General features: G+C 35.5%; 1 protein-coding gene across 1 annotated transcript in view; it reads left to right on the forward strand.

Moving 5' to 3' along the window:
• The window catches only part of LOC106099438 (E3 ubiquitin-protein ligase mib1), a 118,653-nt gene that overhangs the window by 2,938 nt on the left and 96,293 nt on the right, over positions 1-19,422 (forward strand). Inside the window, exons 8-11 of the mRNA XM_013277997.1 lie at positions 5-61; positions 605-749; positions 1,069-1,250; positions 4,746-5,015. Coding sequence (XP_013133451.1) covers positions 5-61; positions 605-749; positions 1,069-1,250; positions 4,746-5,015 — 654 coding nt within the window. The remainder of the gene's footprint in view (positions 1-4; positions 62-604; positions 750-1,068; positions 1,251-4,745; positions 5,016-19,422) is intronic.

Consider the following 19,422-nt stretch of genomic DNA (forward strand, 5'->3'; position numbering starts at 1 on the left):
CCAGGAGCGCGTGAAGGCGCTGCAGCGCGGACACGGCGAGTGGGCAGAGGCTATGGCGCCGGTAACTATACGCTGTTAAGAACATCGGTGCAATCCTTGATCATCGGCATAGACGTCACGTCCTTCAGACGCATTAGGAATTAGCGCGCCTTTTCGCGGGAGTTGATACTCAGTGTTTAAAATGTGTAAATATATTAAATAGTAACCTTAGAAAACTTGGTAATTTGGTAGTTTGTTTGTTTATTATTATTTATTAAGTTAACTATTTAATATATTTTACACATTTTAAAAACACAGTCTAATTACGTTGTTATAATTACATCAATGTCTAAAAACGCTTTTCACTTTACCACCATTTTTTACTAGTCTTTTATTCGGATGTAAAACCTTTTTTCAGTTTCAGATCAGTTTTTCGAACAGAGTCAGTTGTATATAGTGTTAGGTAGAGGACATAGTGTCGAGGAATTATGACTAGCTCCTCAAAGATTAGTTCATTGTGTAGATTAGGACCACCAAAAATGTTTCTACAATAAAAACTAGTGTGGCTTGCAGCACTAGAATCGTACAGCATATGTATGGTTTTATATTTAGTATTTTGTTACAGACGCTAGGAAAGATAGGCCGCGTCCAACAGATCTACCACGACAACGATCTCAAAGTGGAGGTGTGCAACACTTCCTGGACGTACAATCCCAACGCTGTTACAAAGGTCTTCTCCTCCGACGGCAGCGTCCATGGAAATTCTTCGGGTAAAATTTTGATCACATATTAGACGTAGGGTTGGCGCGAAAGGTTTTTGTCCTCCAAATAACTCTATCATACGTCATCTCAGTCAACACTCCCTTTTTGATTATGTCATCTTTTACGCAAACCATCCATCTCTTTATAGGTCTACCTCTACCGATGTACCCTTTCAAACTCATAAGTAACGGTCTCCTTTTAACATGCCATTCATCCCTAATGCCCCCATGCTAACCTTTACTCCTTACCTTCTCTATTACTGGGGCTACTCTCAAAGTGTGTTGTGTCGTGGCAAGTTGTGTCGTGTTTACGGTGTTTATTTTGTAGGCGATCGTCTGTCAGTGCTGTTAAAGAAACTGTTCGAGACGCACCTGACGGGGGACGCCAACGAGGAGCTGGTGAAGGCGGCGGCCAACGGCGACGCGGCGCGCTGCGCCGACATCCTGGCGCGCGGCGAGGGCGTGCGCGCCGACGTCAACGGCGTCTACGGCGGACACACCGCGCTGCAGGTACTCTGCTCTACCCACACGGTCCAACATGTACTCCAATCTTGTCATTTTGGAAAAAATTCCCCAGGGGTAGAGCAAAAGCTAGCAGAGGGTATCGGTACGTTCCATTGGAGCAGATCCCTAGAAATCGCACCTGAGGGTGGCCATCGGGGGGGGGGAGGTTTAGTGAGTAAAAATCTCTATCTTTCAAGTAGCCCCCCCCCCTTTGATACAAAAAAGGTACACTACTCTACTTCTCTACTATACTTTTGGAGAAACTCTGAACTGAACTCTCTGAACTCCCTCTTGAATTCTAAGTAAATATCCAGTGAGCCCGCACTGCAGGTACACACTACTCTTGCCGCCGTCGCACTTCTACGTCGTGCTCTCGAGCTGGCATCGATCTTAATGCGTCTTTTTCGGTTCCTTGGGCGTTGTACCGAAATCCTGAAAGATTGCTCTAAATCACTCGATCTCAAAGATAAGCGACAACTCGGATCCGGCGAACTATTACGTAACACCTTTGTTATGGAAGCAGACATTAATTGCCAATTGAATAAGGAAAGGACGAGAAGGTCTGTAGGCCCTTGATTTGTAAATGTAGTAACATGATGGATGACAAGAGAATAATGAGATTGTCTCATAGTTTTGCATCCGATATTTAAACATGTAATTAATTACAAAAACTAGAAACATTCCTTAGTCTTTAACTACATTTTTATGAGAGAAAAAAAATATTACGTCTGGTAAAATATTTATGGCTATGTTAATAGCTTACCGTGTGTTAATGTTTATGGCAAACTTAACAAACGCGGTTGTTCCACCGCGATAGGTACATAAAATTACGCAACTTTGACCCGATAGTTACACGTTAATAGCATGTCATTAGTTCGTTCGTCATGTTAAATCTGATAAAATGCCATTTAATGATGTGCCACAAAATATAAGTAATCGACCCTCTTACAACCCCCTACTAATAAGTGCGTGTTTTGTTTTATTGTTCACGTAACCTCGATTTATGTAATTGCACATCGCGCCTTTTTTTTAGGTTTACGCTTTAATTTTTTTAATGTTTAAATTACTTTTTACCGCGGCTTATCACCAAAGATTCCATAAACGACGTCCATTTTAACGTTTATAAAACCTTGTGGATATGAGTGAAATAAGGCCGGGGAGATGATGATGACATGTAAATAATTAAATCAGATATATTAACGTCGATAGAATGCGAAAACAAGAAATGCAAAAAAGAATATCTGCTATTACTTATTAGCCTTCAGTAATTATTTGTTTTATTATGTTGTAAGTTATCCATAAATAATTAAAATAAAATAAATAAATAAAGGGTACATTTTACTAAATGTTTATGATGTACTTTTTACCTCGTTTTCACCAAAAGTATACGGGGTATTTTAAGCGTCCGTGAATTTAAAAAGCAATATTGTTTTATCTCGTTGCAATGTCATCGGATACGCATCGTCAAAAAGTCAGTTTTTTAAAGGCGATGTTTTAAAATGTAACAAAAATATGCAAACGGTGAAAAAGCGCTTTAGTGTGTAAATTTTTTGTTTACTCCTGTTGTAAGGTTATTTGTTTTAAGCTAAATTGAGTGCTTGCCAAAAATTATAATTATATTTATTTAATTCACACTCATAGTAATAATTTTAACTAAATTTATGACACAAGAAAAAAACATTTACTTGGATAGTTACAATACAATTTAACTTCGAAAATGTCTAAAATACTAAACACGTTTTTTTTTCATTTTAGAAACAGCGAATAGTAAGGCTAGTGTTTAAGATGTTGCACCTAAGTCTTACGTGGCCTACATTTAGCTCGGTTCGCGCAAAAAGAACTTCAAGGATGAAGTGTTATTTCAGAACACAAGTATTGCAACGTTTAAAAATTTAAAGAAGCCTTTTTCCTGCTAGGGTAATGGGGAGCTCTATGACCCTTTGTTGGGCTCAAGTGTTTTGTAAGTACGCGTGTGTACCTTCAACGGTGAAAATTATCGTTTAGTTAACGCGTTGCTTGCGAGCAAAGTGATAATAAGTTTAGTTAAATGTACTGCTGTAAAGAAAATGTAGCAAACGTGCGAGAAATTTCAAACTCGCTAAAATTATTTTATATTTGCTTTTATGACTTTTATTTAATTTTAAGTACAATTTTTAATGTTTCATAGAGTTGTTTAATATGGTGTTCTTTGCTAAATCTTACTAAGGACATAAAAAGAAATAATTATTGGAGTCAGTACTCGACAATATTATCGAGCCAAAAAAGTATTTTTTTATTCAGTTGTTGATTTCGTTTTGCATTTACGGTTAAATATATTTGGGTAAACCGTCAAACGGCGTTGTTTTTTGTTGGCGATCACAGATATGTGGAATTCCGTGAGTCATTACCGCATCAAATTGCCTTTTTATTGCGTTTCGGCCGTAGCGCAGGGTAATCGCGCTCCGCCATTATTTTGATTATAATGTTCTTATCGCCAGTAAATGTGGTAAAATGCACGAAAATTTAAATTTTTAGGAATAAAAATGGTAATATATTTGAGAGTGCGGAATAGCCTGCGGTTATTTGAGGGGTAGGGCAGGACATTCATTTGTTGACCGATATTTAATGATCGTAGCATTATGTTTCAAACGAGAAATGGACGCTATATGAATTACGTGAAAAGCTCAGATTATTCTCATAATTAAACGAACTGATTTGTTAGTTTAGATAGTAGTAACCTTTTCTTTTTACTCTTATTACCATTTAAAATACTTGTCTCGCTAGTTTTATTTCGACCATTAAAATAAACAATCTTTACAGTTTTCTCTTGCTTATTCTAAAATCACAAATAAATTGTTAGAAACGTTCATTTAATGAATAAGTATCACTTTATCAAGTCGATCAAATTGCTTTTCTCTTTTAACGATGCTATATTTTCAACGAACCTCGATAATTGATGCTTCGTGCAAATTTTAAAAAGCTGATCCGTAGAGCAATCATCTCTTTGTTTAATTTACCAATTCTCATTGTCTTTCTATGAATGAACATTCGATGTTCGTGATTTTTTAAGTAAAAAGTTTTGGATTGATATTCTTTCTATTAGATTGTGAGGAATCAATGAGTGTAAAGCAGACGTTATTGATCAACTTTTTGTCAAATATGGACTCAATGTCAAACTTTTATTGTTCACTAGTCTTGTCCCGCGATCCCGTACGCGTGGAATAAAAAAAATATCGAGTAGCCTATGTGTTCTTCCATACTATCCTCTACATCTATACCAAATTTCACTGAAATCCGTTTAACCGTTTAGGCTACAAACTCTAACAAACATCCATCCATCTATACTTTCGCATTTATAATATTAGTATGATTGGGCGATTTGTACTCCCCTACTATTGTGCTATCGGAAACTTAGATATATGAAGATATTTTTTGCGTATATGCTTTGAACCATCACGGCGAGATCGTAAGGCCAATATGATAAAGAAGGGCTGATATGACAAGTTCATTAATATTGTTTAGGCGGCAGCACAAAACGGTCACGTGGAAGTGATCCGCGCTCTAGTAGAGGCGGGGGCGGAGGCGGACGCGGAGGACCGCGACGGGGACCGCGCGGCGCACCACGCGGCGTTCGGCGACGAGCCGGCGGCGCTGCGGGCGCTGGCCGCCGCGGGCGCGGACCTGAACGCGCGCAACCGCCGCCGCCAGACGCCGCTGCATATCGCCGTCAACAAGGGGCACCTCGGCGTCGTGCGCACCCTGCTGCAGCTCGCCGTGCATCCCAGCCTCCAGGTATGTTGACTGAAAAGAGCACTCAGCGGTGGTCACTGAGGTAGCCGCTTAGTGTACGTTTATTACAGATTCAGAAACTTAATTATACTAATATAATAAAGCGTAAACACACACTACTTTGCGGCGTAGGATGTCAGCAATCTGTCTCTCAATATCGAGAATAATTCTTTCCTTAATAAAAAGGAACACCTACAGGCTTTAGGCTATATATTTTCACGCTATTAAACTTGGGGAACAAATAAATTGGAAAAAACCTTCATGTGGGAAAGGGACCATAAACTACAAACTGCCAACATTAAGGATACAAGGTTATTATGGTAACAGTCATTTTCACATTTGCAATTGAGAATTTGATGAATGTAAACAATGAAATAAATAAGTTTATGCGAATGAAGCTGCACGGGATCAGCTAGTTAGTAATATAAAGCTAATTGATAAATGTTATATGCTCTTGATATCCAGTTTTACTTCATAATAGCAAACGACAATTATTCTCCTTTGTGTATCATATTGATAACTGATTAAAATACCTTACACTTTTATTCTATCAGTATAACTATGAGTTTTTTACACACACTGTATTATTACTATTTCAAGTGTTACTCATTTAATATAGACTTTTAAATATGAAAAATAACCAAACGAAGCAGAAATACACATTTTATATTCCACGGCAATAATATTTACGTAACTCAAACAATTCTTATCATTTGAATCGTGCTAATATCAAAATCTGACAACGATGTAATGAGTCAGCTGTTTACTGTAGGAGGAAAAAACTTCCCCTTTGCGAGGGAAGGAAAAGTAGGTAGTAAAGTTCGATGAAGCTCGGCCGCGGCGCGGGCGAGGTGAGGGCGAGGCGGTAGTGCAGCGCTCGGCCTCCTTGAATTTCCTTTCCTTTTTGCCGACGACTCAGATATTTGTGTAGTCAACGAATATGCGGGACGAAATATACTTAGCAGTAAGAGCTGTTATTTATGCTTATCATGAAATCTTGTTTACTGTTTCCCTATGTATACTCTTCTGGCAAACAAAATCTTGTTTGTTTACTTTTTCTGGGCTAATTCCAAATATTCTCAAGAACTCAGATTCGTAAGATACAGGATTGGGCACAATTTATTTTTTGTACTGAAAGAACTTTTAAATCTGTTATTATTATATTTTAGTATGAAGAACTGTTAATTTCAATTTAATAGTTTGACTATTACAGTAGCAAATCTTCACAACTTGTTAAATAAACATCATAATATCAATATCCACACAAAAAATCTTGGGTTGTAAGACTATTAATATAATAACAAACAAAAGGAAATTGTTCATGACGTCAAAGCCTTATTTCCTTTTACTTGCGTTTGATATTCGCGACGTAATTATATAGTAAGGAATGTTCCATTTCTCCAAACATACAGTTTTCTATTACGCAAACCATTAGCAGCGTCTGTTTACTTTTCCACAAAAACACTACAACCGTACAATATTTACAAAGAGTTTAAAACTAAGTTTCGTAATAGACGTTTCAACGTCTCTATTTTGTTTAGGACTACATCCAGGCTAAAAGTATTTTTTTAATTTACAAAGATAATAAACCGATACACATTTACCTCTATAATTTACGAATAAATACGAATTGAATTGTGTCACTGTGATGAAGTAACTATAATAATTAAAATTATAATTGATTTGTGTCTAATAATAGCTACAGATGGTTATTGATATTCCTCAAAGCAGCACAAAGTGAAGTTTCGATCTCTGATTACTGTTTTCACGTCAAAACAAAATAAACAAGTATCGTCTTACTGTATACTTCCTTGTTTTACCAGCGATTACCTTAATTCAATTCCGTTTAAATATTTATTAATTTGTGGTATATTCTTTTGCGGAACTATGATAATTTTATTTATTTTTCTTATTCGAGAGTTGTTGGGAATTGGTCGAAATATTCCGAGTCGTGTACTACTTATCTACATTGATTAAATTAGCGACGGGTCAGTAAATTGTATTAGTTTTCTGGGTTGTTACCTGAGCTCGTCCCTTTACTTTCGGCAGCCTCATTTCGCTGTTGATTTTTACGAACCCTATAAGGGAAGATAACATCAGACACTGAGCAACATTTGATTATAAGGTTTTCTGCTAACATTCGACTTAAGAGTTCTGCATCTGAAACTCCCAGTGTATTATAAAACAGTTTTGGGATAAATGTAGCTTTGGTTAATTTAATATTTTTAAAAATGTAAGTTAAAATTGGGTTTTTGCATAAATAAGTAAATAAACAATGACAGATAAACGATACCCTGTTGGTCATATTGCAAACGTTCTGTTTCATCTAATTGTAGTTTTTAAATAAAGCAGATACATTCCGGTGAATTGTGTGAGTTTGGTTAACCTGTATCGTCGCCAGAAATGGTATGCATAATTGTGTTTTACCGATGTAATTAATTCCACAGATTACGCGCCGTTTCATTTTCAGCCGTCGTACACTCGTCCAATACTTGTATTAATTTAAATTAAACGAGAGGTAATCTTTAAAAGTACCTACTTTGATTAAATGATATAATAGGTATAAGAAATCAATATATGGTAGTCTAAATAAATGTTGCTTCCGCAGCGTTGGATATTCTGTTTTAAATAATCTTTGGCGCGCGTTGGCCTGATTACATTTATATTTGTTTAGGCATTGATTACGATTCCTTTGATGTCCAATTGTTTTGAACTTATTTTGCTCAGCTTCGTCCCTACTGAATGTTTTAAAAACGTAAATGAGGTAATTTGCAAGAATTGTTAATGTCACATTATTAAATTTGAGTTTGGAAAAATGTAGTATTATGGATAAGTTAGTTAAACATTCTAAACGCTAGACTATTTTAAGTACAATAATACTTGATAAGTATTTTTATGGAGTATTTAACATAAAGTAGTATAAGATGAAGTCTAAAGTTATATTTTTTTACTGTACATAAAGTTGTAAGAAAATTTGTGTAAATACAATTCATTTTTGCTGAAAATGACGTCATCTATCATGCCTAACGAGTTCAGGACAATGTGATATCTGTGTTCCGCAAAAAATAAAGAAATTATATGTACATATTTGCATAACTTTTTAATGATATGTAAATTAAATGGAATAAAAGTTGCACATTATAAAAGTGTACACTTTTTGCAAGTTTAAAGAGATAAATTTCCGTAACTTTTTGTTCACAACTGGAGCTTGTGAAAGGCGTAACTTGACATACGTATATATTTACATTCATTCACTTTCGCAAAGCCCGTTAAATACGCGTGGATGGTTGACGCCATTTCGCTATTACTTTGCTTTAGTTATTGATTATGTAAAGGTGATCTTATTTTCTGGATCTTTAATGGTTATATTACATTTAATGTAAATTCTTATTACACTCGTCATAGTATACATATGCTTCTTGCTGATAGAGGTTTTTAAAAGGTGAAGGCATGATTTAAACAATAGTTTTTAATTAATTTAAGATAGATAAATTAAAACGAAATTTCTATGCAGACAGTGTCTATAAACGCTTTGTTTTACGTTAACAGTCTTAGATATACACAGTACCTTATAAGTCCGTTTTCTTAGGTTTAAACTTTGGAACGGTAATCCGCTTTCGTTCGTAGAGAGCGCTTTTAGTGCGAGGTTTCTGTTTAGCCGATCCGAGGCTAAGCGAACTTTGTGAAGATACCTACTTGATCTTACTTAATTGGTTTAGTATAACGCTGTATTAATGAAAGTTAAACATTACTTAAAATCTTACTCTATTCAAGATACTGAGTAGTCTAAAAAATAATACCGTAATGTAAATACTCCTAATATCAGCCTTTCCGAAGTCTTATAATTGCTAAATTATGATTTAAAGGTTTTTGTATTTTATATTTTTTATACGTCGCATTTTAATTCAAAAACAATGGTAACACATTTATACAGTTTACTGTTTCATAACGTTATAGTTTTAACTTTATTTAAATTTATTAATTCTGCTAAAACTACATTTAAAAGTCGGTTAATCGAATTAAAAATAAACTGTTTAAAAGGTTTGATCGAAAATTAATCGTGAGTTTTTTAGCACGGCCCTTCTGTGAGTTATTAAAGTTTTTTTCACCTACTGTAAGTGTAAATCGTTCTGCGCTCGTCCGCGTCGCTCGTTAGCGAACTGTAATTTTGCGAAAAAAATATATAACGAGCCACGAGCTTTATTGCGCCCTTTTAAACCACACTTTGTGTTGCTGATCCACAGGTGGGTTTTACTATCAATACTGTAATACTGAGCTAAATAAAGTGCTGTAAACGTTAATGAAAACATGAAACGATGCTATTTTTTTATTTTAAAACTAGAAGTAAATGTTATGGGGACAATGGAGGAAATGTATGAAACCCACAAACTACATGTAGAGAGGCTTAAGATGGTTTGTACTATTTCGAAACTTTTGTACAATGTACAAGTAAGCGCATCTTATGAAATCTAAAGTTTAAAGTCATAATATATGTTGCTTAATTTATGGGTTTTTAAATGTCATTTTACTTAATTAATTATGTTTTACAGACTTTATAATCATTTCTTACCAGGTTGAGATTATAATAATAAAATATCAATGAAATTGGTCTCGAACGATGTCAGAACAAGTCTGAGCAAGTTTTAGTACATTAAAGCAACGGAGAGAGTCGTGATTGAGTTTCTTCATCTAATTTCAATCGAATTCACATAACTTTCCCGCAACGTCACTCGATTCATTACTGCGAGAACCATGGACTTACGTTGCATCTTCTCTGGATTAATATGGAAACTTCAAGTTTGCGATTTGAATATCGATCACGTCAATTCATTCCGGTTAGACAGATTTACCAAGCTCGCATTATTTGCATGTGTCTAAATTTTGTAACATAAATGAATGAGCGAATGCTACTCACTTTAATTACTTATTTACTTTAATCCAATCATCTATCCATCAAGTTACTGAAAGTCTGCTTAACATAGTCCCCTTGGGCGCTGTTCCGATCTGTCATGTGTCCTCGAGCTAATCCCTGTGATACGCATTAAATTCATAAATTTTGAACCTTACTTAACAGAAAAATATTTATTTAAAAATTGAAATTGAATAAGTTAAATAGTTATACTTTTCATATATTTCTATTAAATGTAAATGTTAAATGTCTCGATCTCTACGTATTCGATTTTAGCGACGAGACATTAAACTAAATTCAAATTGTAACACCCATTAAGTTCAAATATCCCTATAAATTATTGTTGTGTATAAGTTGTAAAATGTGGGCTTGGCATTTCACGGGACCCATGTCTCTTGGACTTTTAATATAGACGAGTCGAGTTTTAGTCGGTAATGAGTGTAGCGACGCTCTCAGACATGCGGTCGCCATAATTGCCAAACTTTGTTCCAGCCCCTGGTCCTTCCGAGCCCGCAACTTGTCGCGCACCATTGTTTTCATAGTAGCGCTTGTGTGCCGCATTGTTCGAACCTATAAATCCGCTCGATAATGGAGGGCTTCTTCTGAGAAATAAGTAATATTTCGTACCTAGTATTCCGCTGCCATATTCTTTAGGTATATCTTCGAATAATAATTTCTTTACAACTACATAAGAAAATTATGAATTTTCAGCTATGATAGTTTAACAAAGTAATTTGAATTTCTCCCCGAATTTAACTTATCTGTGGAATCTTTGTTTAATGAAATAACTATCCGTGAGAGCTAAGGCCACATTGAGGAGCAATTGAGCGTGAAGCTATTTAAATCTGAATAGGGCATTGTGAGCGCGCGTCACCTTGATTCAGCGAAGACGGCGAGGCCGTCTCGTACTTAATAAAGTTAAGGCGCCTTCGCCTGCGGACAAGCGCTTCGGCCTTAGCCCCTCGCTCGTCGCCCATCGCTCCCCAATTGAGCTCGAAGCGGCCTCTGGCGACATTGCGATTCATTTTGAACGAACCGATTGCCTTGGTCTTGTTTGGTCTGAACTTTATTGTTCCATGCCGCTCAAATTAGGTACTCTACAATTTATAAATGTAATTTGAAAATCCTCTATAATCCATTCCGTCCGTAATGTGGAAGCTTGAAAGAGATAAATGATAAGTTATATTAGTGCTCATTAGTTAGGTAAACAGTGAACGTTACCCTGACGGGGCGTAAAGAAGTGTGAGCCGCTGCCAGCAGGCAGTGGTGCGGCACGGCGCGGCGTCTGTTACGTAAACACCGGCTGGGCGTGTAGCGAATTGGGCAGAATACGCGATGAGGGGAGGCGCGCGTACAATTTCTGCTGCATAAGTGTTCAGTTTACTTTTCTCTAGTACTTATGTGACACCCGCTGTCGTATATTTGTTCGAGCTAACGATGTTGGTTGCGATTAAATTTTACTACTCTCTACAGTTTTTTATGAATGTGTTTTTATGTCTTAAGTTTTTTATAGTTACTTAAAAAGAATATAGAAGTCTCTAGCTTAAAATTCAGACTCAGGTTATTTCATAAAAACAAGTAAGTTTAATAACTTTTATATAACTTTTTAATTTTACTAAATATATACAACAAATAGAAATAATTATTTCAGAATGTTATCGTAATACTTACGTAACATATTATAACAAATATTTGATGTAGATAAATTACTACGAAAGCCACTCATCAAACAGTGTAGACGTCGAGGTATGAGAAGTGAACCTTCGCAAGTGCTCTCAAGCGTAACAAAAATACGGTTATAAGTGTATTTACAAAAACTTGGGTGTTTGCGTTATGTGCAAAACAGTAGAGCACTCGAGCGCCATCGTTCACCAGCGCTCACCACAAAACGTATATTCGCAGCCTTTCCATTTCTGGTTATGTGCCGATTTATATTCTGCGCCCACTCGCCGCCTGAGAAATCTCATGTCGGAGGTGCTCTTTCAATTTGAATCGGAACACTCGGATCGGGGAATAATGTATTTCGCTATCGACCCTCCGTTCGGAACGAATCCTCCTGTTTATCGACGTTCTCATTTATTCGGGCGTCGTCGCGCCTTTATTTTTTCAGCGGGCGCCCGGTGTAGCGATGTTTATCCGCGCGCCGCTATTAGCAGCCTCTTTGTTTTGAGGCGCAATCGAATTGTGCGACTCTGTATAATTGAATTGTCCACGCCATCGCCACCTCACCTTATGTTGCCTAGGTGTGTTTATATGTATCTCTCATGTTTGCCATATATTTACATCCCTACAGATGAGATTTTAGCGATCTAATATTTTGAAGGATAATAATTTAAAGGTAAAATTCCGCTAGAAACCTTAAAAAAAAATAATTCCTTTTTAGAGTCAAAGCATAATGTGTTACCATGTTTAGCAAAATTGAAAAGTCTCAGACGTTGATATTTTAATATTTACATAACATATTCAATAAAGTTACTCAACTCCAAGTTTCCATATAAAGTTACTACTTTATACATATCTCGGTGCAGTTATTCTTAAACCAATTTGAAATTTATTTCCTTATGTTTTATTACATTTGATTAAAATATTATTACATAAAATCATTCAAATTTGGTCTACAAATACATAAACTCTCTAATGGATTGTCCTACGATCAGATTTATTACTCACTTTTATTTGAAAATGTTTAATTCATAATGGCTTACATATGACAACGCATAATAATTTTTGTTGGATTTCTCCCACGAATTACAATTTCAAAGTAACTATCACGTAGGGAATGAAAGTTAAATAATTGTTAGATTTCTATTTTATGACGTAAAATCGATAAAATGTTAAAGCGGTCATCGAAGTTATAGAAAGCATAGAAAGGCATCTCATCTGCCATTCTAGTCGCGGCTGGGTAATAGCGCGGCCTTTTAACCCGCCTTGTATCCTCTGGCGCGACTATTTACGTCGTTTTGTTTCATAATCTGCTATTGTTTTGTCGGCCGCCCCGCCCAGCGCGAATTATGCTAGCTATCTATTGAGGACGTGGCACGCATACGAATATCTAATGAATAAATGTTTCACATGACAGTGATGCGCGTAACATTACACTATTCGATTTACCTACTTAATTTGATGAATTATAGTTAGTTTCTTTTAAGTCATTGTTATTTATTACATTCTTTACTATACCCAAGTTTGTGGTCGAAGTCATGTTTACGATTCATGTGAAACCATTCCATTTCCGTTTATGTGCCTATTTGTATTCTCTCTTCCTTTGCGGCTAGAGAAATCTCAATACAGCGATGCTTTTTCAATTCGAATCGAAACGGCCGAATTGGGGAATAATTTATTTGGGTTGCGACCTTTTTATTCAAAACAGCTCTATATGCTTAACGTCTATTGGAAGTTTTTCTCGCTTTGTTATCTATGATGGCCGACGCTCCTCTTTTGTTTGTACTATATACTCTATCTCGAGGCTCAAAGTGAATAGACATAGTAGTTAATTTGCTGCAATTCGCATGCAAAATTAAATTACTCTCCTATATGCGGGCCTTTGGCGGAGGCTAAGTGATGCACATTAATTTATCTTAGATGTACGTATTAGCAAATTAGCCGAGAAACCCTTTGTAGTTTCTAACTGGTAATTATAAATAAGTAACAAGAATCATTAGAATTTTAGCTTCTATATACTTTTTTTATTATTATTATAAAACTTTCTATGCTTAAGAATCATGACATTAATGTATTTAAAAACTAAAGTTAATTTGATTATCAGGAGGTATCTGAAAAAATATGATATCAATTAGGACTCTCAGGGTTTGTATTAATTAATTCCACTCAAATTTTGATATGACTTGTCGGGAAAAGAAAATTTATAAGTGTACTAAAATACTTTACATCTAAAGTAAGCTAAAAAAATAAATTTCTCTTAATAAAATGCTGAATTTGCAATTTGTCACGTCTTCTTAGTATTCCCACCGAGCTTGCTTACGATTTGTATTCTACGCACGTTAGAATATATCATATCCTGCCCCACTACAATACTCGACATGTCTTGCTGTATCAGCGGCTGTAAATTGCTTATCAGATACTTGAAGCTGTGGCGTTTCTCGACTTTATTTGATTAAGAAAATCGACAGATACGCTGATGATGAAGTTTTAACTAGTTCTCTGTCAATGCAAGTGTCCGTGGCTATGTATAATATTACATATGAAAGTATAGACGATGGCTTGCTAGGGTATAGTTGCCGGTGCTGACATTGCATTAAAAGGAAAACCGTGACCGTCTGCGCATTTCCCGGCTCCACTTCAGATTTGCTCCTCGCTTCGCCTCAAGCGTCTTATTGAAATCTAATTTTCCTTAATCCTAGGAGCGAGTCCGACTAGAAACGGGACAGCGCCATTAATATTTTCATTGTTGTTGCTTAGAACGCTTAAACGTTTAGCTTTTAGCTGCGTCACAATTTTCACATATGCTGCACTCAAAACGGATGGTCTTTCAAAAGGCAGACTTGCTGGCTTTGCAAGATACTAGTAAAATATAACTTGTTTTATTTTATTATTGAATGTAAAATATTTCACATTAGTCGGATATTGCTAGTTTTGCAAAGTAATATAATACAGTATGCACTTATTAATCGTTGTGATCATAGGTATAACCGTTAGATAAAGTAAGAAATTGAAATTGCCAATAAAAAGTAAAGTAAAAGTTAATTTGCGTGCTATTGGAGATAGGTGCATAAACCGGAAGCGCTTCCTCGGCACGTGTATTTTCAATCAACTGCAAATGGAAAACGCGAAAGACGACGGACGATGGCTTTAGTTTTATTCATTTATTTTATCGCAATGATACGTTTACGGCAACTGCACAGAATCCAAATTAAGTAGTGATGACTTGCAGTATCGTTAATACGGAAACAAATTGTGGTTTAAAATTTATTTCATACATGTGTAAGGGTTGAATCAAACTCAGGTTATGTTATGAATAAAGTTTTAATATGTAAAAGTTTGTAAACACAAGATAGTATAAGTTGAGATTTACTTTTTATGCCGTGTGACCATTTGTCTTAAAGATTCTCTCGTACAATTTATCATAACTGGATAGATGATAAAGTCAACACGGAAGCTGGGTATTTTCGTCCGCCTTTTCTCTATTTAATGGTTACAGATATTGTTGTCGCGATAAGTTTAACGATGTACCGTTACGTATAAGTGTCGTTTACTGTTTTTTACTCACATTAAACGTAAAAATTCTTAAAAACAACTTTTAGTCTAGTTCATCAATATTATTTTAAAAAATGTGATATAAGATCTGAGGAATACGGACGGTTAAAAATATTAATCTTTATTGTATGTTGTCAGTAAATCATCAAATAGAAACTGTACAGATAAAAATGAATTTTGCAACTTCGCTGTATTTCATCCATAATAGATTTAATCCTACAATTCTTGGCTTCGCAGGCAATCTCTTCCAAGTTTGGTATCGCACTTAGGTAAATATATTTCTGAACTTGTTTTCTTCGACAAATACGACTCATTTATAATTCATGGAAACTATCAATATTGTTATGTAAACAACGTATTTGTGCGTAAAGTTAAATTCCATCGAAATACGTTGAAGTGTTCCTTGAATACCTTCTAACAAACATCCATCCATCCGACTAAAGGTTCGCATTTATAATGTTAGTAATATTAAACTTTCGTGGTATAGTAAGTTATTATATGTTGAGGGTCCGGTAAATTATTACTTTTCTTGGTCAAATCCGAAAATTCTAAAAGAAAGGTCTAAAAACGATTCACGACGACTAATTCTTTTAAATTTAGCGTTGGCAGTTTTTAATTTACCACAGACACACATGAATGTCGTTTAATTTAAACCTTTGCCTGCGCCATCCCCGTCTTGCGGTGCGACTCGTTTCAGCCTGATTTATGCTATTTACTCGTTAGGTTAACGAAATTAATAGCTTTATTAATCTCGTATATTTTTTGATCTTAAGAGCTTTGTCCCATTAATAATGTAGTATTCTTTATAGTGGTGAAAAATGTAATTGTTCACTCATTTTATAACAATACCGAAAACGTATTTAAAACTTCTCGCTCGCGTGTCAATTATAATTATTTTTCTGTTATCAATAAATTGATTATAATGCTATTTCCTACCATCCTGGTAGGGTTTGGAAGAAAAACAGTAAGCGTTATTTTATTATGTACATTAATACTTAGTTATGATTCTAAATTCAGAATATGATTATTCAAGGAATTGTTTGCTCGAGACAAATTATTTTATTATCAATGTCTTTTTGAGGAAGCTTCCAGAGCGCACATAGGTACCAACGTGTGATTAAAGGCGAGAGTTTCATTACGGTACGTCATAATTCTTGTGTAAGTAATATTTCGCGTGGCACACATTTGCCGGCGGTCGGCGGCAGCTCTCGGCGCTAGGCTCCCGGCTTTCGGTAGCGACTCGCAGGTGAAAAATTTCAGCTTCGTCTCGTTGCGGGGCGGCTTAGTGTTTTATCTCGGCTTAGCATTACGAGGATTTGTGGCTCACTAAGTAACGTTTTATGTCCCTGAAACGCCTGCAACTTTGCTCCCTAGATAAAAATGTACCTTCATTTACCGACTCTAAACTTTACGCTGCTGCTAAACGAAAATTTAATTCCCCCGGTGTTGTTGTATCTTTTTAGTAATTTAAGACTGAATTTAAGCATGTAAATCTACTACAAGAAACACGTCTCAGGACTAAATAGTGTTTCCGGGTACAGTCTTAGTGTACCGGAATCACGAGTCGTAAATAACATGGATTTCGCTCTTGCTTCCTTACTTCTGTAAGAGATTCATAGTATGACTACAAATACAATGAAAATTGTCATCCAGTGGAAATGAACAGTATTTGCTTTGCTCTCTTTGGCGTAATTTATGCAGCTCAATTTAACTGTTTTGTTTATAGCCACTGTCATTTTCTTGTTTACAATTTCTGCTGCATTTTTTAAATTTACTATAATTGTTTTAACATCTGCATTATTGGGCGACAATAGGCATGGTTTTAGGTTCAAAATATGTTTTGTTTAATGAATTAGCGATACTTTTTAAAAGTAGAAGTTCTGATAGTTAAATAAAGGACTAAGGTGAATTTATAGGATTAAGGCGTGTCACAGCGTAGTAAAACATGGCAAGGTATGGGTAGGATCGTCACAAATGTGCGGAGCGAGGTGTTGTATCATGGAGAGGAATGCGAGCGATGTGACCAGCGTCGTGTCGGCGTCGTATCCGCGTTGTGTCGGCGTTGCTTCGGCCGCGCTCGCCGCAGCCGCCCGCGCTGCGCCGGCCGCACTGCTACCTCCGTACGGAATGTGGAATGCTCTATACATATCTTATTGCATGTATAAATTCTATAATTTATTTGATTCCATGCTGTTCCGTGCACGAAGTACTTTACTTTATGTTAACCAAGAAAATATTGTATTTAGTACAGTTTTACTATATGACATTTACAACAAACAGTGCACTTAATTTTTCTCTTTAATAATTACAGGAACTAAAGTTTATGCTACGTACTAATTTAACATTGTAAACTCCATTTTGGATGGCAATTTACGTAACGGTCTGTAATCTGCTTCTTCGTGAATTAATGTGCATTAACGAAATGGTACAACAATGAGTATTTATTCCTATAACGTAATTCGATATTGAGAATTCTGGGTAAATCAACCTTTATATATGGGAAAGTAAATACAAATTGTACCGGATTTATGGTTCGCGAGGTTTGTTTAGATTTCGTGCAGGAATGAAAGCAGTCGAACAAAATAATCAGATTCATCAGGACTTTGTCTTGAACACGCGCCGATGGGCCGGTCGTCGTCGGACGCGGTACGTCTGTGTCGATTGTTTACTTCGTTAGCGGGGTCTACTCGTATCTTCACCCGTGCACACATCGCTACAACAAACTAAGATCGCGTCACGTTCTCAGAAGTAATAAACCAGTAGGACCCAAGTCTGAAAGGTTCATATACAATTTCTTATTGTAGTCACTCGAGAAAAACCTTGAATGGAGTAGATAGTTGTGAATAACATCCGTCGATTTATCGAGCTAGTGTTGATTGATTTATTTAGTGATTGTAATGTAATTAATCGAAAATTAGTTTTATGTTTATCTATTAGATATTCATGTATTTTCGGTTAGTTCATATAACATGAATAAGTTGGATGTAGTAATAAACGTCGAGACGTAAAACTATGTTATCATGCTTTAGTTGTTATAGGCTCTTCGCGTTACTGTACTTCAAAACACCTGCGTCCTATACTGGGAACGTCGTGTAAATTTATGAATGCTTTTAGCGCTTTTAACGTGTGCCACCTGACCTGGCAGGCGGGCATTTCAACGGACAAATGTCCCTCACAATTTATTTATATTGGATACTTACTCTTGACCCTGTTACTATTGTATTATTCTTATTTATATTGTTTTCTTGAGTTGACATAAATGTATTTTAAAGGCTATTATTATTGTGTCTTAAATATTATATATGATAGTGCGTCTACTAAATTCGATTTCTTGTTTTTGTAACGAAATAGCTAATTTATTTGGCTTATCTATTGTGTAATCAAAATTAATCAGCTATAGTTGGTGATCGTAGTAATAACAAAACGATGTGAGGATTCTTTTCCGTAACCAGTAAAAAGTTTCTTCGTCATTTGATTGAACTAATTTCGGAATAAGAACCGCAAAGGGAGAAAAGAATTTGATTGCAATGGAATTCTAGTCCGTTCCGTATTCTTAGTTCTTATAGAAAAACTTTTTTAATATCAAACGTTACAGTCCGACCCTTCGATCGAAGACACCTATTTGAGACAGTGGAAACAAAGGACTTTTAAAAAAAACTTGAAATGAAAGACGCAAGTTCAATTATGTCTTACATAATACTCTTCACAGTTTTTTGTTTTGGAAGATATATTATAAGTGGTCAATACATAACACGCGTATAATATAGCACCTACTATTATATAACTACAATATTTTTGTAATTACAAACAGAGCGAATTGTTTTATTGACTAGCAATATCTCAGTCAAGGTTGCATTGAGGAAGATCCGTTTAGAAATAAGATAAGAATAAAAAAAGTATATTTTATTTGTAATGCTTGTCCAATCTTCATTGAATTGGTTGAACTTTATGTCACAAAGTTTTAATAAAACGAATACCATTCTCCACATATTCAAATCGAGAAAATGTCAAGTACAAAACTCATTATAACAGCCTTTCGTGACCTACTTCGCAACGTTGACAATATTTTTCGGTAATAAGTGACTTGCTTTTAAATCATTGTTCACGTTTTGGCTGTAGTTGACGTTAAATATATTTTTATAGATATTAATATTCTAGTATTAAGTAACAATATCGTGCATATTTCTATGTCAACATTTCTACTTACGCCTTTTATAAAATCGCTATCTCCGTGACGTTTCTAGGTTGGGTAGTTAATAATCTGTCTCAAAACGAGTGATTAATAAT

This window comes from Papilio polytes, unplaced genomic scaffold (genome assembly GCF_000836215.1).
Source record: "Papilio polytes unplaced genomic scaffold, Ppol_1.0 DF824102.1, whole genome shotgun sequence".
Lineage (NCBI taxonomy): Eukaryota > Metazoa > Arthropoda > Insecta > Lepidoptera > Papilionidae > Papilio > Papilio polytes.